Source organism: Marmota monax, unplaced genomic scaffold, assembly GCF_021218885.2.
Source record: "Marmota monax isolate L192 unplaced genomic scaffold, Marmota_monax_Labrador192_F-V1.1 WCK01_AAM20220418_F8-fsc00001, whole genome shotgun sequence".
In the NCBI taxonomy this organism is placed as follows: Eukaryota; Metazoa; Chordata; class Mammalia; order Rodentia; family Sciuridae; genus Marmota; species Marmota monax.
The window spans coordinates 25528019-25552896 of NW_026693777.1; the positions used below are offsets into that span (position 1 = coordinate 25528019).

The 24878-nt window shown below is 33.4% G+C and overlaps 1 protein-coding gene across 4 annotated transcripts in view; it reads right to left on the minus strand.

Moving 5' to 3' along the window:
* Ppm1a (protein phosphatase, Mg2+/Mn2+ dependent 1A) overlaps nucleotides 1-24878 on the minus strand; it is a 49274-nt gene that overhangs the window by 8888 nt on the left and 15508 nt on the right. For 3 of the 4 annotated variants that reach the window (XM_058584614.1, XM_046461005.2, XM_058584612.1), the window contains exons 2-4: nucleotides 7217-8070; nucleotides 4480-4597; nucleotides 120-228 (exon numbers count right to left, since the gene is read on the minus strand). In XM_058584614.1, the coding sequence (XP_058440597.1) occupies nucleotides 120-228; nucleotides 4480-4597; nucleotides 7217-8050 (1061 nt within the window). In that variant the 5' untranslated portion in view covers nucleotides 8051-8070. Of the gene's footprint in view, nucleotides 1-119; nucleotides 229-4479; nucleotides 4598-7216; nucleotides 8071-18339; nucleotides 18465-24878 lie in introns of all 4 variants that reach the window. The other variant, XM_058584613.1, reaches the window with a different exon arrangement.

A 24878-nucleotide genomic window follows, 5' to 3' on the forward strand; every position in this document is an offset into this window, starting at 1 on the left:
TTTTGAAAACATAGGTAAATACGTTACTTTAAAAATTAGCAAATATACACTGGATCAAAGAACACATAACATTTTCATATACTGACAGAAAGCCTAACACTGTGAAGAATGTAACTTACTTGCTTGCCAATTCACCCCCTGGTGGGAGGCTGGGGATGTTCTCACTTGCTAATGTGCGCATCACATGGACTAAGTCGGGGACGCCTTCTCCCTGCTTCTTTATGATTTCTGGGAATCAGAAGTACTTTTTTTGTAAGTGTTATCCAAATTTAATTAATAAAAAAGACTGAAACAAAAATAACTTAAGGTTCTAAAGATGGCATTTACCATATCTGAGATATTCTAAACTGGTATATCATTAAAACAAAAAAAATCAAACTGACTTTGAAAATTATGACAAAGGGATGCACAACAAGATAAAAGTGACTTAACTTCAAAGAATGTAAACAATCAGATAAAAACGTAAAAATAAAAAAATATTTCATGTTAAATTAATGTGTTACATAATCAGGGACATGTGTGTACAAATGAAGATATCCTTTCTTAGGATGCCAACTAGTTACTTCTGAGGAGGATCAACTCCTCTCTTTAGACTGGATACATATTTTCCTGAACTTTGTCCTGTAAAATACATTACATGAATTTAAAAATAAATAAATAAACAAAAATTCAAGAATTCAAGAGTTGAAAAAATTAATCTTTAAGTATGGGAAATTTATTGATCACATACTAATCCAAATCATTTGTACATCATATATTTATATTTGCAAAATGATACTGAAGTAGCATGCACATTAGGTTATATACTTGAACATCACTCTCGGCTCAATTTTTCTTTAAAATATCTTTGACCAATGTATAGATACATAATACCATTTCCTTCATTGATTACTTGAATGGAAACGGTCTAAATTTCATGACAAATTTTTTTAAAAAAGAAATATAATAAATGGCACTACTGCATGTAAAATAATTTCAAAACATTCAATGGGTATAGCAGTGTTATGCAGATGCATTGTTTTTTTAACCACAGAATATCAAAAACTATGAACAAAGAAGAACCTTACAAAGAACTCTAAAACTAAGTATAGAAGTATTCACTTGGAGTTTTAGTACACTTATTTAGTCTACATGCAAAGTCAAGCCAAAGCTTTTTGTAGGTTATATGTTAAAGTTTTGTTCAGTTTTTGTTTTTTCAATGTTTATAGCAAAACAATATTTTCTTTGTCTTTACTGGGCAAGAAATTATCATTTTAATTCTTCATTTGTAAATACCTTAGAAAATAACAATGCATATAAAGATCTTTCATCCTTTGATCAGGCCTCAAAATATTAATTCATCATAAAGGCACATATTAAAAGACAGACATTGCTACCCATAAAATTTCTTTAAATGGCTCAAATTTTCCTTTTAGAATAAAGATCAAAATTTACCATCTATTATTTTTGCCTTTTTTTTTAAACCAGTCTTAAGTCTGAACAAAAAGCAAGGATCTCAGATTTGGTTTGCCAAGTTCCTTTATTGTGTAATCTTTAACATCTAATATTATTTATTCTACATGATTCTATTGCTGGAAATCTGCTATACAAAAATAAAGGGATTTGAAGTTTACCTAAGCTACACAATTTCACAATCTAAAACTATAATACACTTAACATACAGTCTCTACTAAGCCAATACAATTATGTAGATAGATAACTAGATACAAAGAAATGAACATTGATGATAAATTCAACCATTGATGGTTTCAGGTCTTAAAAAACATTACTTTGAATCGTCTATATTTGATGTATCTTATATTTTTGTTAAAATGTAAGTTAGGAAGTTTTAACTATGAAGGAAAATTACAGGAAAACAAATTCTTTTTTTTTTTTTTTTTTAATAATGAAAGGCTTTAAAAATAGTTAATATCTCGTATTCCTGCATGGGATAATCCATTGAAACTACCTGAACATTAATACTACACTAGCCTTGTTTCTTTCTGTTTTTAAAAAAGAAAAAGAAATGAATTTTAAGAAATATTCCTTTAATTGTTCTTGGACTATACATTTTAATTAGAACTGTAAAAAAAACTGAGTGCTTTTTATAGAGAATATATATGTATAGAATTATCCATGTTTCATATACATATGTACAAACACATTCTTCTTTCCACCCCCTTCCATCAAGTTTGAAGGATTCTATTAGTTATATTCAAATTAGCAATTTTAAATCTCAGATAGTCAGTAGCAAAGTTTTTAAAAATATAGACACATTAAGTATAATTTTAAATTGGCTTAGAAAGACCACAAATTTAATAGTAGTTTGATTAAATAATGTGCTGAATCCTTTCACACCCCATTCAAGTATTTAGAAGGACATAAATAATAGAAGAAAGAAGAATCTAAAAAGCTTTGTCCTTTACTATGTTGTGGACATTAATGCCAAAAATGTTGAAAGCAAATAAAATCAGATTTAGTAGGGCACAATGATTTAGTCAAGGCATATATTTAAGGAAAGAGAGGGGGGAAAAAAAGGTATGTTGTGCCTATTTTGAAAACTGAATGTAGTATTTCTTCACTTAAGACACACAACATCTTTCACAATGCAAACAGTTACATTCTATGTCTTTAAATAGCAGCAGTTTTTAAATTAATGTAATATTTATTCTCTAGCTGCAGTCTCATCAAATCTACCTAAGAATATCATATTTATGACACATAATCTCCAATTAAATAGTACAAGTTTTAACACTTCAACATGTCAAAATATTGAGTATTAATGTAAACTGTCCAGTTGGCAACTCTTGCTCGATAATAGTTAATAAAAAACTTAATATTCTAACAAAATTATATCAAGTGAATACTTCATAATTAATCAAAAATTTACTTTAGAGAGTACACACTGAAAAGCAGCATTTCTAAGATTTGATCTCTTTCATGGTAAAAATAGTAAAGTACTTATTTCTTTAAATTAATAAAAAGCCTGTATTCCCAAGTTACTTTAAAGTGCTAAAACATTAAAAACCAACTTATCCCTATACATACTATAGTTTCATATTTTCCCACTAATCAGCAGTTTAAGCCGATGACTTCATAGCATTCTAAATACTTATTTTACTGTGTTATCTATAAATAACTTATATTGAAATTATTAATTTAAAACATAAAAATTCCAAAACTCTTGGTAATAGTGAGGAAAAACTGCACTGAATAGTTTGTCCAATGAATGAAACACTAAATAGTACAAACACAGACATTATCACTATCAAGTAGAGGAAGGCAATAAAAACAAAATAGTAGTTCTAGACAGTACTAAAAATCAAAATTAAGAATATCATATATCACGACTCTAATATCAGCCTGATTATGACTGATATCAAACAGAAAAAAGTAAACAAATTAAGGAGCATACTTATTTTAATAATATAGGCACTGTGGGATATAACAGTGTGGTAGGTCAATGTTTGCATGCCATTAGAAGTCTTTAACATGCAAATTAGTGACATCAGGAGCCCAAAATGCACTTTTTACAATAAATCATATCAAGCTTTTCTGCTTATAGAAACTGCATTATCTATATGCTTATTATATGTATGCAGTAAATTAAATTCTCTGAGGAGACAATGTTTACACTAAGTAGTAGCTGCATCCAAGATTAAATTTTAAAAAAAAAATTTTTTTGGTAGTTGTAGATGGACAGAATGCCTTTATTTTATTTTTATGTGTTGCTAAGGATCGAACCCAGTGCCTCACACATGCTAAGCAAACGCTCTGCCACTAAGCTACAACCTCAGTCCCCGCAAGATTAAATTTTTCAAATATTTAAAGGCATTGTACTTGAGAGGTACAAATACTTTTCTATTTGTTTCAAGATAATTTGCAGAATTATAAAAAAAAATATATTCCTGGAATTCCTAACTTATTCTGTATTTTATTCAGTGGTTACATTTCTGCTAGGTAGAGAAATATGTCTTCTATTCTAGTCTACCTTATTTAGGTGAGACAGTTTATGGCTTAGACAAGAAGCCATGAAACAGATGAAAACAAAAATTTAAAAGCTCTGGCATATGAACACTGTTAATTACCAGGTTGTGACCTTCAAGTTATAAAACAAAACAAAACCAAAAATTTCTAGGGATTTTAAATTAGCATACACAACTATTCACAGAAAGATGTATATAACAAACCACAAATCAGAATTTCCTGGCATTAAATTACTATGCCAGTGAAATTTTTCAAGAATTTTAGAGCCCACAACATTTTAGCCTTTTGAAACAAAAGTATCCTGAACAGAATGTATAGACTAGCTGCTATTTCTAAAATGTGAAGGACAACTGCATACATACTTCTAAAATCTACTACAGAATGCCCTTTCTCATTTTTGCACACTAAAAACTAAATGTTAAAGGCATATAAAGTTCTAAAAGCTAAAATGTTAAAGTTTGTGTTGAAGGTTTTTCTTTAATAAAGCTACTTATTTTTTGTTAAATGATCCACCTTCTACTCTGCATTCCAGGTACTTGTCCAACTCTGCCTCCTTCTTCACTGCTTCTGGTGATACTTTGGGTGCATTTGGAAAACAGATCAAAATCACACTCATGTTGTCTCGACTTCCCTAGGAAGAAAAATTTGAGAAAAATTTTATTTCCTTTTTCCTTTCAAAGCCTTGAGAATCTTTACAGCTATGCCAATTACAGTTACACTTATTCTAGTGAAAATGTTATTTTTAAGAAAAAAAATATGTATATTGGGGAAGGCAGTTGCCCTCATATAGCACATTAAATGTACAGTATAATCAACCCGCCAAAAACCAGAAAAGAAACATAAACAAAAAACAGAAAATTCTATAAAGCAAAATTACTTCTAAATATTTACTAGTGACTTAGTTAACTTGAAGTGATACCTACACGTACATTCAGAAACATCCACGTTTACTCCATACATCATGGCAGAAAATGCTAGTGGTATTCTTTACAATTAGGATTTGGCCTATACTTAATATGTATATTTGACAAATTTACATGTAAAATAATCACAAGTTTTGGGGCTAACACATTTGCTTCCTAAGTAGAAATATGGAATTAGAAGTAAAACTATATATATAAAGTTTATACAGCAGTTTTCAACCCTACTTAAAAAACTGACAGGGGCTGGGGTTGTGGCTCAGTGGTAGAGCTCTTGCCTAGTATGTGTGAGACACAGGGTTCAATTCTCAGCATCACATATAAATAAATAAAGATCCATTGAAAACTAAAATATATTTTTTAAAAAACTGACAATTTAGGAAGTACATTTATTTTTAAAGGTATCTAAGTATTCAAACTGCTGTAATTAAAACACTTGATGTTGCCTTCCCTACATCCTCCTTCCTATTAGTTCTTGGAATTAAAAGTATTTAATTCAGCTAGATGGAAAAGTGGACCTTAAAGCATTAACCCACAAACAATACAAACAAACTAATATTAGAAAGACAATCTTAGAGGAAAACTACAAATAATTCAACCAGGGATTGAATTCAGGGGCACTCAACCACTGAGCTACATCCCCAGCCCTATTTTGTATTTTATTTAGAGACAGGGTCAGAAGTTGCTTAGTGCCTCACTAAATTGCTGAGGCTGGCTTTGAACTTGGAATCCTCCTGCCTCACCCTCCTGACCTGTTGGGATTACAGGCATGCGCCACCATGCTGTGGCTCAAATAATTTTTTAAAGTAGAGAAGAATACAAAAGAAATAAAGTAGAATCTGAGTCATAATTTACTAATTATCTAACAATTCTCAAAAAGTTTTAAATTTAGCTAATAAGCACTTAATTTTCAAAGAGAATGCTACTTTCATGAACACTAAGTGACAACACATGCACCTTAAATCATTGTTCAGTCCCACAATTGAGAAAGTGACAGCATGCACTATGAAGTTTATACTCTATTGCCTTCTGTGTTGGATATTATATAAACCTGATTTCTAAGTGCAATCAGATTTTAGGATTTTAAGTTGAGTGTCATGACTGTGTGCATATAAAGCTACAAAGAATTTTTTGTTGACTTTTTATTTCTGCATGTTAAAAGAAAATCAAACATATACCCTCAGAGAGTTTTATAAAAATCAATATTTGTTTCAAAAAATATATCAAAGAATGAATTAATGATCATTACCAACAAAATAGAAAAAAAGTGTGGTACAAAGAACACTTAACCTAAGTCAAGGACCTAGATTTCTAGTTTTAATACTGTTACTAAATTATATAATCCTGTAGAGGTCGGTTATAACTTCTCTAGGAAAGGAATCAACATTAACTGGGTATATATTATATGCTAGATTAGGTAATTATGTGTGCATGTGTGTTTATTAAAGTTCCCAACGGTCCTATGAATTAGATACTATTATCTACATTTTATAGCTGAGAGAGATTGAACAATTTGTTTAAGACTGAAGAGTACAAAAATAATGGAGGTAAGCCCTGATTCTAATTCTCTTTGACTTTCAGTCTGCAGAACTTTCTCTGGTTTAAGCTTCCTCAACTTTAAAATAAAGGGACTAAGCTAGCTTGTCTACGCATATCACATTCAATCCTCCCAACAACCCACGAAACAGGGTAATAGCTGTCTTTACAATTAAAAAAACAAAACAAAACTGATTTTCCAGAGAGTTTAAATAGCTTACCTGAAGACATACATGATCCTATAAGTTTTTCTGACTTTATGTGCAAGGCCATATCTATTACTACACCAAATAACCACTAAAGTCCTTGTTGATGATTCAGATTCATTAAACAATAGATGCAAAGTACTTCCATAAATGTACTGAGGTATCACATGGTAAAAATACTAAATATTCTAAAAAGCTTTTCATTTATAGATACTGAGGCCTAACCTTCCCACTCTTGCTCTTTTAAAACACATAATTCAAAATAATCTTTCTACTTTTGATAATCATCTACATTTTTAAAAAGCTTAAGTAATCATGGTTAAAGACTAAATATTTAGATTATAACTCTTGCATATATGGTAATTGGTTAATCTATTTCTAAATAAAAATAGATTATTTCTTTTTATTTAGAAATAGATTAACCAATTACCTATGTTGTCACTCCTATATTTTCATAATTGGTAGATTACCTTGCAATTGTGCCACAAACTTATTTTTAAGAACTACAGGCTCTAAGATGATTAAATGAGAGTAGTAATTAATATGACATAAAATCATTTCATGTTTTAAAAAATAAAGTCAAGCTACCTTATACAAACAGGTGTCGACTACTTCATTGCAAACTTTCTCAAGATCATCAGTGACTTCAAGTCTGGATCTTACAAAATCACAGAGCTCTTCATTTCCCATAACATCCCAGATACCATCACATGCAAGAATAATGAACTGATCATCTTCTTCAGATCTTTCAATATCATGAACTTCAGGCTCTGGTGAGACAAGCTGCTCTGTAGGACCTTTTCCATGGACACATTTGTAATCAAAATCCCCAAGGGCCCTTGATACAGCCAGAGAACCATTCACACGCTGAATCATTACAGAGCCACCTGCATTCTGAATTCGTTCTTTTTCCAGCGGATTACTTGGTTTATGATCTTGTGTGAAGAAGTGAACTTTCCTGTTCCTACAAAGTAAACCTCTTGAGTCTCCACAGTTAATGAAATAAGTATGTTGGGGAGAAATTAAGACACCCACAGCTGTTGACCCACTTCTATCTGCACCATGTTTCTTCTCTGACATAACTCTCATGTGTTCATCAATTTCCAGAAAACCTGTTCTGATTCCATTCTTTACATTTTCCACAGAAGGTGCTCCTGCAGACCCTTTAAAATCCTGGTTATTGGTGATGTGATCTAACAAATGCTCACAGCAGTATTTGGCAACCTGAGAACCAGCATGCCCATCATACACAGCAAAGAATGACCATGTTTCAAGTCCACTTGGCAAACCGATCACAGCCGTATGTGCATCCTCCATTTCAACTCGCCAACCTTGCATGCTGCTTAGCCCATATCGCAACCCATTACCCTGCCCCTGGGCATTATGCTTTTCCATCTTTGGCTTGTCTAAAAATGCTCCCATTATGTCTTGATCCTCTAGGTCTGCAAAGGAAGAGAAACAGGAAAGTCAGTTAACTGCCTTATAAGTAAAATACATGTCCAACAATCTTTTTTTTTTTTTTAAGGGTGAAGCAGGGAGGAAAAAAAAAAGGTAAAAGAGAAAGAAAGCTTTAAGAATTTACAACTCTTGTTGTAAACGCCTGGTGTAGTGGAAAGCTGACTCTAAGGGACAACCACTTGAGGTAGAAAGGAGACCTGGCAGTAGCCATCAATTTATATGAATCAGGTCCAGCATTTATAAGGACACATTGAACATTTGCAATCTTAAAACTAAGTTGTATGTAGGTCAATTAAGGAAAACTAAATGAATTTATAGTGCATACAAAGGCCTACTAACTCAAACATCTTAATTGAACATTCAGGAATTTCCAAAGATTAATTCCAAACTATCTAGTTTTATTCCCATTATTTATAAGCCCTCTGAAAAAGCAAAAAATGATCTACTCACAGTGCTTCAAAATTTTCATGTTCCTTGCATTAAGCCTTTGCACATGCCATACCCTTTAACTAGAATCTCTTACCTCTCTACTTACAGAAAAAAAAAAAAAAAACCATACCCATTCTTTAGAATTTAGTTCAAATTCTACCTCTTTTGTGATATTTTTCAATCTTTCAGAAAGCCAATGAATTACTACTATAAATGGTCCAGCCTCAATTTTCAAGTTGCAAGCAATCATGCATACAAACGACAAAGCTTATTATATATAGCAAAATTAGATTAATTTCATTCTATTATTCTCATGGTAATATGTATCGTTATTATGCTCTATGACCATTAGGTATAAGTTACAAAGGAGATCAAAGGGTCCAGTGACAACCTTGCTGAGAAGCTTAAAAACTTGGCTAAACCTTTCCCAATATTCATGAATTAACCCCCTGGTATGGAATAGGCCTACACAAGAGAGACAGTTGGTCAGAAATTTAGGTTGACCTTACTTCAGTAATAGCTTAGAAATGTAGAAATTTGGGATACAAGTGATCAAATGAGCCACAATTAAACTAAAGGCAATCTGAAAGAAGGATAGAATAATGAAGAGAGAATGAAGATAAAGAAGAAACAGGGGAAAAGTACCTAAAAGTCAATCAGTATGTGGCTCTGTGACTAGGGGATGGATGGTGATAGTAATGCTAAACTCAGAGAGAAAGAAGAAAATCCTTCAAGGAAGGAAATAAAAACATTTAGTTTTCCAGCTACCTTTCCCCTTCCTTTTTCCTCCAGTTTATCTACTCCTTTGCCTCCTATTAAGACTCCACTAATGGAAGGTAAATAATGAAAACTAGCTATCATGTACCCTTTATGAGTGGTATTTATGAGATTACTTTTCTGACCAAGGTAATATACATTAATGCAAGGGTGAATATTTTGATTGTAGAAAGGATAATTTAAGAATGCCACCTTATTAGCAGACAATGTTTAATAAGAATTCTAAATCACTATGGTGTTTATAAACATTACCTTATTTAATTCTCAACAATTTTCTAAGGCAGTACTTATGTTAACTCCAACTTATAGATGATATCATTCAACTAAAAAATAAGTATAATGGAATAAGAACTCTCATTCAAATCTGTCTAACTATAAGGTAACATTACTAAGTCAATAGGTCTCAACTCATGGTTGTGCAACAGTGTTATCTGTGGACATTTTGAGAAATAAGAGATTTCCAAGTCAGAATGCCAAACTTGTAACCTAGGTATCTGTATATTTGCAAAACTTCACATGTGACTCTGAGGCACAGCAAGATTGCAGATCATTGGGGGAAAAAAAATCAGATGTAAGGCCTAAGGTACAGAAGATAAGGGAAAAGAGACAAAGGCCAAAGAGAAAATCAGTCACCCTACATTACAAGACACTATTACAGGTTAGAAATGACAATAAGAAATTTGACAGAAGACTCTATCATCTTAAGAAGAAGGGAAAAAAAAAAAAAAAGATACGTGTGAAACGCATTGATTTAAACATGTTTAACAGACAAATCAATGAGAAAGAGCAGAAACAACAAATATTCTTCTCCAAATTCCAAAACAGCTTAAAGTACAAAAGAACACAAGTTATGAAAAATGGGTTTAAGTTTTGGCTCCACTATAATATATGTTATGAAGAAATACGTGTATGTATTTTATCTATCTATCTATCTATCTATCTATCTATCTATCATTACTGGGAATTGAACCCAGGACCTTCTCAAGTGCTCTACCACTGAGCTACATTCCCAAGCCCCTTTTAAAAGTTTTTGAGACAGGTTCTCCCTAAATTGCCCAGGCTAGCCTCGAACTTGTCATCTTTCTGCTTTAGCCTCAGGAGTACTTGGGGCATGTAGTTACAGGCATGTGCCACTGCATCTGGCTTGGCTCTACTACTTCATAACAGTATAACCATAATAATTATATGACAATTTAACTTTTCTGAAACTCTTTCTCCATTTGTGTAATAAGAAGGTACTAATCTTACAGGGTTATTATGAGGATTAAAAATGAAATATTATATATACTTCCTACAGTGTCTAGCATATTATAAACACTAATATAGATGCTATTGTTATTTAATTATTATACTGTTTTTCCCCCCTGCCAGGGGAGGAATCAAGTCATAATAACCTTTATTCCTGGACACTAACTTGGACTACCTTTAAATCAAAAACTTCTGAATGATAAACCTTTTGTCTTTTTATTTATTTATTTATTTGTTTGTTTATTTATTTATTTTGCAGTGCTGGAGATCAAGCCCAAGGAGGGCATTATGTATGCTAGGCAAGAGCTCTACCACTGAACTATATCTCTAGCCCCTGAATGATATCCGATATACTTTAAAATAGACTTTAAATACTTCATTAGCAAATAGAGGAAAGCAAATTTAATACAAGATGCCATTTATGATCCATTTGGCAACATCAAATGTTGGTAAGAGAGGCTGAGTTGTGGCTCAGTGGTAGAACACTACCTCACACCTGTGAGGCACTGGGTTTGATCCTCAGCACCACATAAAAATAAATAAAACAAAGGTTTTGTGTTCATCTACAACTAAAAAAGTACATACTTAAAAAAAAAGTTGGTAAGAATGTTTGGAAACAGGAACTTCCCTATACTAATGGTAGAAAATAGTGAAGTTGAAGATGCACATAAGCAACAACTCAACAATTCCACTTCTAATTATATATATCAACACCAATTTAGTGGTTGTGCGTGACCTACATTTTAAAAAGATGGAATATGGGGCTGGGGATGTGGCTCAAGCGGTAGCACGCTCGTCTGGCATGCGTGCGGCCCGGGTTCGATCCTCAGCACCACATACAAACAAAGATGTGGTGCCTGCCGAAAACTAAAAAATAAATAAATAAATATTAAAAAATAAATAAATAAAAAAAATTAAAAAATAAAAAGATGGAATAGAGTGTATCCTGGATGACAAAGGTAAGTAAATACTATTCTTAAAGTTTTGGTTCCAGAAGTACATTTTGTTTACCAAGCTGAGGTCTATATACTTCTTATTGTGGGTACAGTCAAAAAGTTTAAAATACACTGTTTTAACGAAATCCTCCCATCTGCCTAAGGTGATGTATACAATGATCTTTTTAGAGAACTATAATAGCAAATGTTCATTAGAAGGTAGAACAAACAAATAAGGGAATATTATTAGCAAAACAAATCGAGTTTTGCTAAATTTTCTAAATTTGAGATATTTCTCAAAAATAACAAAAGGAAATACACTGAATTATTCAGCAAAACAATTTTAAATAAATACATTTAAGCAAATATACATATTTGGTTAAAGTGTGAAAAGTGGTTGCAAGCTTCATGACAGCAGGGTCTGTGTGGTTTATTGTGTGCCCCCAGCACTTAGAATGGAGCCTAAAAAACAACAGAAGCTCATTTTTTTGAATTACTAGCTTTTCTCTAGGGAAAAAAAAGAGAATGGCTTCAGGAAAAGGTCCCAAAGGGGGGTTCAACTGTGTATGTAACTGGTGTTTCCTGGGTTTTTAATGACATCCTTTAGTAACACAATCTCTGCTTCACATTTTAGTCTTTGCTTCATCTAAGGTAAATTGAATTCCTCCAAAAGTTAATTTTACTAAGAAGTCAAAAGTATTCAAGGAGCAATCAAGGAACAATAGGGAAAAAAAAAAGTAATAGTAGTAAAAAGCACCCAGGATTCCCTTAAACTTATTCACCTCTAGGTGAGGTAAGATTGGGAGCCTGGATTACTCCCTCATTCTTACTATATCCTGCATCCTCACCACTGAACTCTAGATAATGGTACTAGCTTAGTAATAACATCTAACATGGGGGAAATACTACTATTTAAACACTAAAGTTTAAGTTTTATGTATGTACTAACTTTACTCTTCATACAATCCGAAAGAAACTAAGCTACAGTTCTGTTAAGTCATCAACTGAAGGTCACGGTAAGTTGTTTCTGAGGGATATGGACATCAGGCCCCAGGTAGGGAACTTCCCTTACTGTTTTCCTGCCAGCCCTCCTGCCTCACCCTAAATTAATCCTGCCACCAAAACTCCTCCCATGACCTGGCCCTGCCCACCCATAGGAACTAACTCCTCCCATGACCTGGCTCTGCTAAAACCCTATAAAACCCAGCCCCCTCAGGTGGCCTACCACCATTATCCCTGCCACACCAGATGTGCCCCTCGGGTGCTGAATAAAGCATCATGATCATGAGGTCTGTCTCCATATTCTTTTTCTTTTTGTATTCTCTTTCATGCGCTTTCAGTTTCATTTGTCCCAATTCCCTTAGCTGGGCTTAGGGTGGGAGGGTAGTATTAAGACACTTGATGCCTACTAACTTAGCATCTCTCAAACTTTCTCAACTATACAATGGGTTATTAATACTTAACTCTGGGTGTTGCTGCAAGGTTTAAGTCAGGCAATGGCTGCAAATTAGCCAGAGGGCCTGGCAGAAATGAGGCACTCAGCAAATAGAAACCATGTAATTATTACACAGCTACATCTGGATTCTGATAGAGACCCTACTCTCCATTTTATAAACAAGTCCAGTAAGTATTTTCCAGGCATTCCTAAAAATATACCAAGATAAATAATTCTCTTTAGATAAAATAGGCAATTCAGAAATCTTACCCTTGGATTCTAATTATTTTTTAAAGTTCTGCAAAGCAGCCCACTATAAGATACATAAATACAGCACCTAGTTATGTAAATATAATACCAGAAGTATTTACTTATTATAAATACTATGTTTACATAGTCCTCTTGTGTAAGTGAACTAAAGATTATCTTATTTAGTCAAGTTATTAAATTGGTATATATGTACAAATAGTAAGGTCTTACGAGATTCAATTTGCTCATGAAAGTTTAAATTAGTGTGAGAGAAATTTTAATTCTCCCCTAAAAATCTTTTTAAACATATATATATATTTTTTTTCATTGTAAATGGACACAATACTTTTATTTTATTTGTTTATTTTATGTGGTGCCAGGGATTGAACCTAGTGCCTCATGCATAGAAGGCAAGTGCTCTACCACTGAGCCACAACCCTGGTAAGTCTACTTTTGAGTACATGCTGGGTCTCATCACAAGTATTTTTAGTTGATCTGAACTTTCAAAACAAAGTATTTGATAATCATAAGTTCATCTTAGATATTATCAGAAAATTTGGTGAACAATGTCTTTAAAAACCAAATTAATCCCTAAACTGAAAAAGCTAAGGCTGGCCAGGAAGTCATTTATTAAAAGTTCAGCCATTGCCTTTTATTAAGCAAAGCTGATCTAATAATCATAGAAAGTCCTGAATCCTTTTAAAAGGATTAAATCTGGTTTAATTCACTCAGAATTATACTGAATAATAATTTTTAAAAGCTCAATTTTACTACTTAGCTCCCTAAACAACATATTAGTTCCCCAATAACAGTGTTATTCAATTTGAGGACTGTTTTTGAAGAAACTGAATAAACTCTAGAAGGGCTTGTAATCCCAACTATTCAGGAGGCCAAGGCAGAAAGATCCCAAATTTGAGGTCAAACTGGGCAATTTAGCAAGACCCTGCTTTGTTTTGTTTAAAGGCTGGGGCTGTATGTAACTCATTGGTAGAGCACTCCTGGGTTCAATCCCCAGTACTGTAAAACAAAACAAAAAATAAAAATCCCTCTACAAAGTATTTTTCAGTTTACCTATGGGAATACTACAGTCTAATTAAAAAAAAAAAAAATCCCCCTAGTCCGCACAATAGAGGACAAAACACATGTGGAGAAAATTAAATTCTTTTAGTAACTGATACTTCAAGACATACTTAAAGTAAGGCTCAAACATGCTAAATACTAAAATAGTAAAAGATCACTGCTAAATAAACTAAATAACAAAATATCATTGCTAAACAAGCATTTCAGCAAAGGTGGACGCTGCTAACTCGAAGACTCTGATGAGAAATAAGACAGATTTGGGAGGAATATCTACAGTAGACCTTCCTGAGCTAAAAAACCTAAAGACTGAAAGGAAATCAAGAGGGAATTATCAATCCTTGTTCTCAAGGATGAAGACAAATGGTCAGCTGGCCTACAAAATGTTCTTATTTACTTACTTATATTCTGGTTCTGGGGATTGAACCTAGGGGTGCTCTACCACTGAGCTACACATACCCAGCCCCTGCCCACCCACTTTCTCAACATTTTGAGGCAGGGTCTCACTAAGTTGCTGAGGCTGGCCTCAAACTTAGGCTCTTCCTGCCTCAGTCTCCCAAGAAGTTGGAATTATAGGTATGCATTACTGCACTCGACTTAGAATGCACATTTATTAAATAATAAAATACTAAGGAATAAGGCACAATTGGGGCTCAGTGAAGAAACACTACTGCTTGCAGCCCCATCTCTGTAGAGGATAATTTAGGTTATGCAGGGTAGTGTTGAACTTCCCAAGTCTTATGGCATAAAAATTAATACATTTACTTTGCAATCCAAGGCAGCATCTTACAGTTATTTAAGCACATCATAAAATTACAACACATTTGAGGAAAAAAAAAAAAGAAATGATATGTCTGGCCCTATTTTACAAAAAGGAGGTATAGAATGATCTGCCCAAGGTTACCAAGCAGGTTTAGCAGTAAGGATTACAATAGGATGTAGAATCCTGGACTTGCACTACATTCTCCTCCTCAAGCAATGCAGTATATGTCCAAATGAAGTAATTGAAATCTTTAAAATTTTTTTTTTTTAACAAACATAAAAGGTAGGGAAGATTGTCACATAACAAAGCTGAAACTTCTTTCAGTATCATCTTTCCCTGCTTCTAAGTCTATATAATTTCTTCTCTAAATCTCTAACCTTCTAAAAGACATTTTAAAAAAAGGAAGGAGGGAAGGAAAAGAAGAAATCTAAACTTTTTTTTTGACTGAGACTTAAAAAAAAAGCAGTGAATTATAATTACTGTTAAGGCCAATTCAGGTATTTAGACTGAACAAAATAGAAAACAAGCAGAGAAAAATAAAAGGATATAAATACATATTTTTAAACTCAGAAGTTTAAAAGAGGCAGACCTAGTATTTATTAGCTCCAAACTAGAAACCCATATCAATACATGACATTTAATGAATAAAACAACTGCAGGCTGTCAATTTTTTTTTAAAAAGGCACTCTGAAAATAGGTTCATGGAAATGAAAAACAATTACTGAACTAAAAATTCCAATAGACAATGAATAGCGGATTGGATATCACAGAAAGAACAAAAAAATAAATGAGTAAATCTTTTCAAGGGAATTCTTTTAGAACTCATCCTATCCTCTTATATTTCTATTCTTATATAGGACTCTGTTCCCATCAATGATAAATACCACTGCTACAGCTTTGGAGTCAATGCTTCAAAGGAAATCTCAGAGTTCTTATGTATTCTTCAGAAATCCTACAATTATTATCTTCGTTTTCTCATTTCTATCAACTGGCTTTTAAATTCAAGTCTCATCCCATTAAAAATTAGTCTTCATATGACTCACTCCCCTCTAGTTACCTAATTCTTTCTTCCTTTTACAGTTAAACTTCTTGGAAAAAAGTGTTGAATACCCAAAATGTCATCTGCCCATTTGATCGGATCAAGTCCCTCTCCAAGTCAATGCTTAGACTCCATCTCTGTTCATAGCAGCATTCAACACAAAAATCCCTCTTCAAACACTCTTCCTACTGGCTTTTCAAGATGGTACATACTCCAGACTTTTCTCCTACCCCTAACTTTTCTTTCCATCCTTGTGTCCTTTGCAAATTCATCCTCGGTTATCCAAGCCATTGTATACTGACATTCCTCAAGTCTTACACTAGGCCCTTTTTTCTGCGCTGCTTCCTCCTTAAGCATTCTTTCACATCTCTGGCTTTTACCAGTAAATGGCACCATCAGTCAGTAAGGGGAACAGAAACCAAGGACATCTTTGACAGCTCTCTCTACTTCATTTCCCATCAGTCCTTGGGTTAAATTTCCTAAATATTCTCAAGTATGTCCACTTTTTCTGGTCACACTTTAGTCTCCAAGCTATCATCATTCTCAGCTTTCATGTTTTGTCTCTTCCACATACATGCGGGTGTCATTCCAATTCATTCTCCAAACTATGTATAAGCCTAAGTAAACCTTTCAAAATACAAGTTTTGCCATATAACTTCTGTACTAAAAGCTTTTAAATGGTTTTCCCACTTCTTGGGGAGAGAAAGAACTGCTCATTTTAACTAACGTGAAGGCCCTGAATGATCAGGCCCCTTACCTTCCTTCTTTAGCCTCATCTTAGTTCAAACTGACCTCCCTCACATTTTCAACTCTGATCATGACTTTCTTACAGTACCTAGTACTCATCATGCTTCTTTCCTGAAAATACTTAAATGAGCATTATTTTTTTTTCACCAAAAAACCTATCTCATCAACTTTTAGCCTAGTTAATTTCGACTCATTCTTTGTGACACAAGCACAAGTTCGTCAGGAAAGCCTCCTTTCAATTCCCTAGGTCAATTCTCCTAGGACAGAGCATACTGTAGACTACAGACCATCAGTAAATATTTGTTTTAATAAATAAAACTCAAAAACCACCTCAGAAGTAAATAATAAAAATTCTGTAACAAGAAGAGAAAAATACACATACCCCACCAAAAGACTTTCTGAAGGAGAAAATAGACTATACTCAAAGAAATTTAAAAAAGGATTTTCAGCTGGGGATTGTAGCACACTCCTGTTATCCCAGCCGCTCTCTCAGGAGACTGAGGCAGGAGGATCGCCAAGTTCAAAGCCAGTCTCAGCAACTTAATGAGGCATTTAGCTATTTGGTGAGACCCTGTCTCTTAAAAACAATACAGAAAAAGAGCTAGGGAAATGGCTCAATAGTTAAATGCCCTTGGGTTCAATCCCAGGTACCAAAAAAAAAAAAAAAAAAAAAGTATTTTCCAACTTAAAAAGCTAACTGGCTTAATTGCTAAAAGTCCATTTCTAGTTGATCACAACGACAGAAATTCAAGGAAACAAACAAAATATCATAATGTAAAATTCCTGAGACAAACATGAGAAAATCATCAAAGGAAAGTGTCTCACATTGGTATTAGCCATCTCAACTGCAAAATGGAATGCTAAGGCAATAGAGAATAGAATACTAAGAGTAATAATAATAAGTTCATGAAGGTACACAATCACTCAAACTATTACTTAAGTGTATATGGGGGTGCATTTTAAGGGATACAAAGCATACATTCGTATCCTTTTTATTAAAAAAACAACAAAAATCCAGCCAAGCAAGCATCTACTGTTTTAAAACCAAGTTTTTAATCACTATATGAATTTGTTGATATTAGCAGAAAAATTAGAAGTAACCTGAATTCTTAATAATAGAAAAATTAAACCATAAAGAATTAAAGAATCACCCAATTATCTAATTTAATACTAGGGATCCACTCCATTTGTATCTTTAAAATGCAAAAAATCAAGCTGGGTATAATCCCAGAAGCTTGGGAGGCTAAGACGAGAGGATCATGAGTTCAAAGACAGCCTCAGCAACTTAGAGAATCTCTAAGCAACTCAGGAAGACCCTGTCTCTAAATTAAAAAAAAATATATATATATATATATAATATATATATATATATATATATATATATATATATATATATAATATATATATATATAAATAAATAAATAAATAAATGGCTGGAGATGTAGCTTAGTGGTTTAGTGCCTCTGGGGTCAATCCCTAATACCAGAAAAGGGGGTGGGGGGAGCAAGAAATCACCAGGAAAGCACATATGAAACAGCAGAAAACCAGAAATACCTTGATATAATAAGATTAAAGTTCAAAGATAGTTCTATCCAATTGTGACATCGGGGGCCTGGGATGTAGCTCAGTGGTAGAGCACTTGCCTAGCATGGGCAAAGCCCTGGGTTTGATCCCCAGCACTGCAAATATAAAAAAAAAAAAACCAATGTGTGACACTGAACAATTCCTTTAGCTTAATATCCTTCATTGATAAATTAAGCAACCTTGTTTACTTACCAATTACTTTCTTCTAAGAAATGTATAAGAAATGAAAGTGTAAAGTTCTAGGAATACCTAGGTAAACTTCATTACTAAATTTCTTTCTTTTCTTTAGTTATAGATGGACACAATACCTTTATTTTATTTATTTTTCTTTAGATGGTGATGAGGATTGAACCCAGAATCTCACACATGCTAGGCAAGTGTTCTACCACTGGGCTACAACCCCAACCCAGTGCACTAATTTTTTAGTCTAAAAGGATGCTGATGAATTCCCATTAAAATTTTACTCTAGGTACCAATAAGATGATTATGAGAAACAAGATTTACTTTACTACAGCAGAAAGACTGATTTGTAAGAAATAAAGAGAGAAAAAAGAAGCTATGAACTAGGACTGCAAGTTAGTAGCCTGAATTTTTCACATATGTTGTTAGCCCCTCTCCCCACAGAACAACATAGAACAACATACATTCTCCGGAGTCCCCATCACTCCTTCACTACATCTATCCCATTTCATCCACTTTTCCACCATGGGATCCGAGTCTGCATGATTAAAAGGGCTGGAGAAGTAGCTTAGTGGTTAAGTGCCTCTGGGGCTTACATTCTATGAGACTTTTCATCCTATGAGAATTTTCATCCTATTTTTGACTAATATTGCTGCCTTATCCAAAGTGGCAAAATGAAATGATACCTGTAGCAGGCTGAATAATGGCTCCCAAAGATATCAGGTCTTAATCTGGTACATGTTTCCTAATTTGGAAAAAAAGTCTTTCCAGATGTGATTAAGAATCTTGAGGTGGGGAGATAATCCTGGATTATCCAGAGACCTATGAATGCAATCTTATGTCCTTAGAAGAGAGGCAAAGATTTGACACACATGCAAGTGATCTGAAGACAGAATTTTGAAGATGCTGGCCTTGAAGGCTGGAGTATGTAATTATAACACAAGGAATGCTAGCCAGATCTGGTGGTGCATGCCTATAATATAATCCCAGTGACTTGGGAGGCTGAGACAGGAGGATCCTGAGGTTCAAAGCCAGCCTCAGCAATGGTGAGGCTCTAAAGCAACTCAGTGAGACTCTGTTCTCTAAATAAAATACAAAAATAGGCCTGGGGATGTGGCTCAGTGGTTGAATGTCCCTGAGTTCAATCTCTGGTACACCTCCCCCACCCCCCAAAAAAGACAAGGAATGCTGACACCCAAAAAGTGGAAAAAGCAAGGAATAGATTCTCCCCTAAAGCTTCTAGAATAAGCACATTCCTGTTGACATTCTGACTCTGGCCCAATGAAACCGATTTTTGGACTTGTGGTCTCCAAAACTGTAAGAGAATACTGCAAATGGTATCGGTTTAAGCCACAAAATCTGTGGTAATTTGTAGTATAGCAAACATGGCAACTAACAATACCCAATAGTCAAGTCCTCCTTCTGGGAAAGAAAATCTCACAAGTGAAGATGAAGTCTGTAGTAAATTCAATTAAGTAGCAAGAGAAAAATTGACAGTTTCTTCCTATGACAAGCTAATAGGATTAGTTCGCTATTACTTCTCTCAAAAAAACCTGAGAACTGTAACTAAAATGTTACTTCTATATAAATCAGCCTATCAGTTTAAATTCAAAGGAGGAACATATGAATGGATTCCAGGTATTCTGAGGAGTCAAGAAGTATCTAGTCATGCTATTTTTGGGTAAGGGAGAAAAAACTACCATCATTTAAACCAAAAACAGAAACAAAATTTATGGAACCCAAACAGACAGGTTCTGAATAAAACTATTAACTTTTAAAAGAGTACTCAGAACACTTCCATCTGAAAGATCCAGCCTACAAGAAAACTAAATAACAATTAACAGATAAGAAAATAAAAGAAAATCTGGAGATGAAAAATAAGACTGTAAAAAGTATTAATAGAGTTAAGAAAAGAAATTTAAGAGATTTAAAAAAAATCATTGTAATATTTCAAATGGCATGAGAAGAAATAGTGAGGAATGAAGATCTGAAAGCAAACAATCTGAAAAGGGAAAAAACAGAAATGAGAAATCATCCAGTATGCAAATAAGCAAAAAGAAACAAAAGTAGGTAGATTGGAGGAGAGAAAAAAAGGAAGCTCCAACAGCCTAATTAGTATATCATAAAAAGAAAATGAAACAATTCAAAAGGAATTAAATTCCTAAGAAACTAATTTGAAAGATATAAATTTGATGACTTAAAGGAGTCATCAAGAAACAAAATGAGGGCTGGGGTTGTGGCTCAGTTATAGAGCACTTGCCTAGCATGTGTGAGGGTACTGGGTTTGATTCTCATCACCACATATATTGTAAATAAATAAAGATTCATCAACAACTTAAAAAAAAAAGACCAACATCAAACCATAAATTGGTTATTAAAAAAAAAAAAAAAGATAGGGCGTGGAGGCGCATTCCTGTAATCCAGGCAGCTCCGAGGTCTGAGTCAGGAGAATCAAAGCCAGCCTCAGCAACAGCGAAGCACTAAGTAATTCAGTGAGACCCTGTTTCTAAATAAAACACAAAATAGGGCTAGGGATGTAGCTCAGTGGTTGAGTGCCCCTGAGTTCAATCCCAGATACTCCTCCCACCAAAAAAAAAAAAAAAAAAAGAATTTTCATAAGAAAATAATTCAAACAAACTAAATATGCCAAAAAATAATAAAAATAGAAACAAATCAGGCTGACCCTAGACATCTTCATAACAGACAGGCAAAATGAGGTAATGCCTTTAAATGATGGTATAATACAGCAATTCCACTCCCAGCAAAATAATTTATAATGTGAAGGCAACAGAAAGACATCATAAAATATTACAGCACTGTTATTATTCATGGGGGATTTCTTTAAAAACAACCCAACAACTACAAGAACCATGTAAAGATAGATTTAAGCAACTGAGGGTAAAGAAAACAAAAAACTCCAGGAAAAAAAAAAAAAAAGAAAGTGAAATGATACAGATTATCTGATGTTAATATAATAACAGACACTGGTAACAATAATGAAAGAAGAAAACCTCAAACTCTGGAAATTGCTTTAAAAGCATGCTAAGCTACTTTCCATTGAGTTTATTTCTACAATTATAGGATATTTAGAAACAATGTGAGAAAAAAAAGTCCTATCATATTCTATGAGGTATAACCAAACCTTATTCAGGAAAACTCAAACTATCTGGGGGTGGTAGAATAGCAGTATATTAAACATTCAATTCATAACACAAAACAACGAAAATAGTATACTAAACATTCAACTCAACCACCATAAACATACACAAAATAAGAAAAGCTAAAGGAATATATTATGAAATATTAAGGTAAACCTTAAGTTATATAAGAGGAAAAATGAATAAAACAGGTAATCCACTATTTAATTTAACAGAGAAAAATAATTATTTAAAATTAGAGACCAAATAGGTTATACACACCTAACAGAAAATTATTTGAAAATTAAAAAAAAAAGCCTACACTGTACAATTCTATTAATAAAATAGAGAATATGGAGGTGTTGAAACAGTTCTTGGAAACAGATTATATTTGCCCCCCAAGAAGTACTGAATAAAGACTAGCAACTTTGGCAAAGAACTATCCCCTCAAAACACTTCACACTTCATGAAATATGAAAAACTTAAAAAAAGGTTAAGAACGTTTCAGGTTAAAAGACATATGACAACAAAATGTAATATGTAATGGCAGGATGGGGAGGACTGCTGCAAAGAACATTACTGGGACAATTTGATTAAATCTATACATTTATATCAAATGTATATAGATAACATCATTGTATACATGTTACAATTCATAAATTTGATCACTGAACTATTGTTATATAAGAGAATGTCCTAAATTCTTATCCTTAGGGGATATACATTTAAATATTAAGAGTAAAGAGGCATGCTGTCCACACTGAGACTTAACTGGGTTTAGAAAACCAAAAATTAACAAAATATGCATGTACTGCCAAGAGAATATCCATATTCAGGCACACAGGGAAAAAGGTTTGCAAAACAAACATGACAAAATGTTAATAACTTGTCATTTAGGAAAAGAGTTCATTGTACTTTTTTTTTTTTGCAACTTTTGGATTATTTTCAAACTGAAGTTATTAAAAATAAAAGTGAATTAGGCAAGACAATTTCAAAACCAAGATCTTTTAATCCCTAAAGGAGCTGTTTATGATTTAGACATGATTTACACACACACACACACACACACACACAAACATATGTGTATATATATAAACATATTTTGCATATTTTAGCTGTAGTCAGACACAATATCTTTTATTTATTTATTTATTTATTATGTGGTGCTGATCGAACCCAGTGCCTCGCACAAGCTAAGGAAGTCCTCTACCGCTGAGCCACAACCCCAGCCCCAGGTTATGAGTTTTAACCTAATCAGTGCATTAATCCACTGATATGGATTAACTGGGCAATAATTATAGGCAGGTAGGGTGTGGCTGGAGGAAGTAGGTCACTGGGTGTGTGTGTTGGGGGTTTACATTTTGTCCCTAGTGAGCAAAGCTGTTTTCCTCCTCCACGTCCTTCCACCATGATGTTTGGCCTCAGCTCCGGCCCAGAACAATGGATCCAGCCATCTACAGACTGAGACCTCTGAAACTGTGAGAGCCTGAATAAACTTTTCCTCTTCTACACTGTTCTTGTCGGGTCTTTTGGTCACAGCAATGAAAAAGCTGACAAAAACAGAAGTATACTGTACAACTCCCCAAAATACCTAGAGATCACAAACACACACAAAAAGAACTTCCTGTTTACTTTTACAGATCCACCATAATCCTGATATAAAATTTGATGAAGCCAATCCTAAAAATACAGAACTGCCATCCAAACATGTTCATTAACATGATGCAGAAAACCCTAAGTAAAATATATGTCATAAGTCACCAAGTAATGTTCATTTTAGGAATGTAGCTATGAGTATCTTTTTAAATGTTCAAAGGAAAAAACATCACGTGGTTATATCATATGCTAAAAGGGTTTCGCTATAATTTATTCCTTAAAATAATACTACATATTTTCAAGCCACAGAGGAAACACTGTGATTGGAACAATTTGCAGGAAAGGGGAAAAAAAAAAAACAAGGATACCTGCTCTTATTTCTGTAACTCAGCAATGTCTAAAAAGACTAGTCAATGTTATAAGTCATGATAAGCAAAAAGATACAAAATTATAAGATAAAACTGCTATTTATAGGTAATTACTATGTGATAGCAAACTTGAAACCTAATACTTAAGGGAAAAAGGTTATCAGATTATAGAAAACCATAGAAGAAAACTATTAACAATTTGCACGTAGAAGCTTATGAAAAAATAGTAATAAAGTAAATAAATAACAAATAACTCAGAACCTTTCAGAAGAGGGCTTTGGAATTAAAAAAAAAAAACACTCCCCTTTCAAAGATAAGATTCAATTTTATAAACATGACTATCTTCACTTTATCATTCCATAAATTCAATATAATCACAAGTGGGACTTTTGGGTCCCAGAACTTCAAGACATAATTCCAAAATAAAACGTTAATGAATGCCAACACATTTCTACCAACATGAGAATTCATAACATTTAAAATACAAAAATTTTATTTCAAATTATGGTATTTAAGAGGTATTGCTGGTGCAGATAAATTTATCGGTGGAACAAAACTGAGATTCCAGAAAGAGCTATAGGAACAGAGACTCAAACAACTATTATTAGTACAACTAACCTATTCCACTCCTGCCTTCCTGTGGTGGGTGAATGACTCTTTACCTCACAACTTAAACATCAGGAGATTAAATATAAGTTTGTACTAATCAAACCACACCAGCACATCTAGACAAATATTTCTATATTCTTACAGCAGAGAAGGATTTTTAAAAAATATTTTTTGTTGTTGTTGTTGTAGATGGACACAATACCTTTCTTTTTATGTGTTGCTGATGATCGAATCCAGTCCCTCAGATATGTGAGGCAAGCGCTCACATAAGCGCTTTGTCACTGAGCCACAATCCCAGCCCCAGAGAAGGGACTTTTTTAAGGATGAAAAGACTTGACTCCAGAGGAATAAAAAGGGACTCCATATTAATAAAACTTCTACACTGTGAAACCAAGCTCATAAACTTGAAAAGAAAACACACCTTGGACTATTTACAATATATAGAAAGAGTTGATATTCCAAATAGATAAAAGGTTCTTATGTGACAACAAAAATGAACACTTTAAAGGAAAAGAAATGGGCGAAGAACAAGAACAGTGATTCAATGAATAATTTTTTAATGCAAATAGCTAATAAATATATGAAGCAGTGATTAACCTCACTAACTATTAAACACACA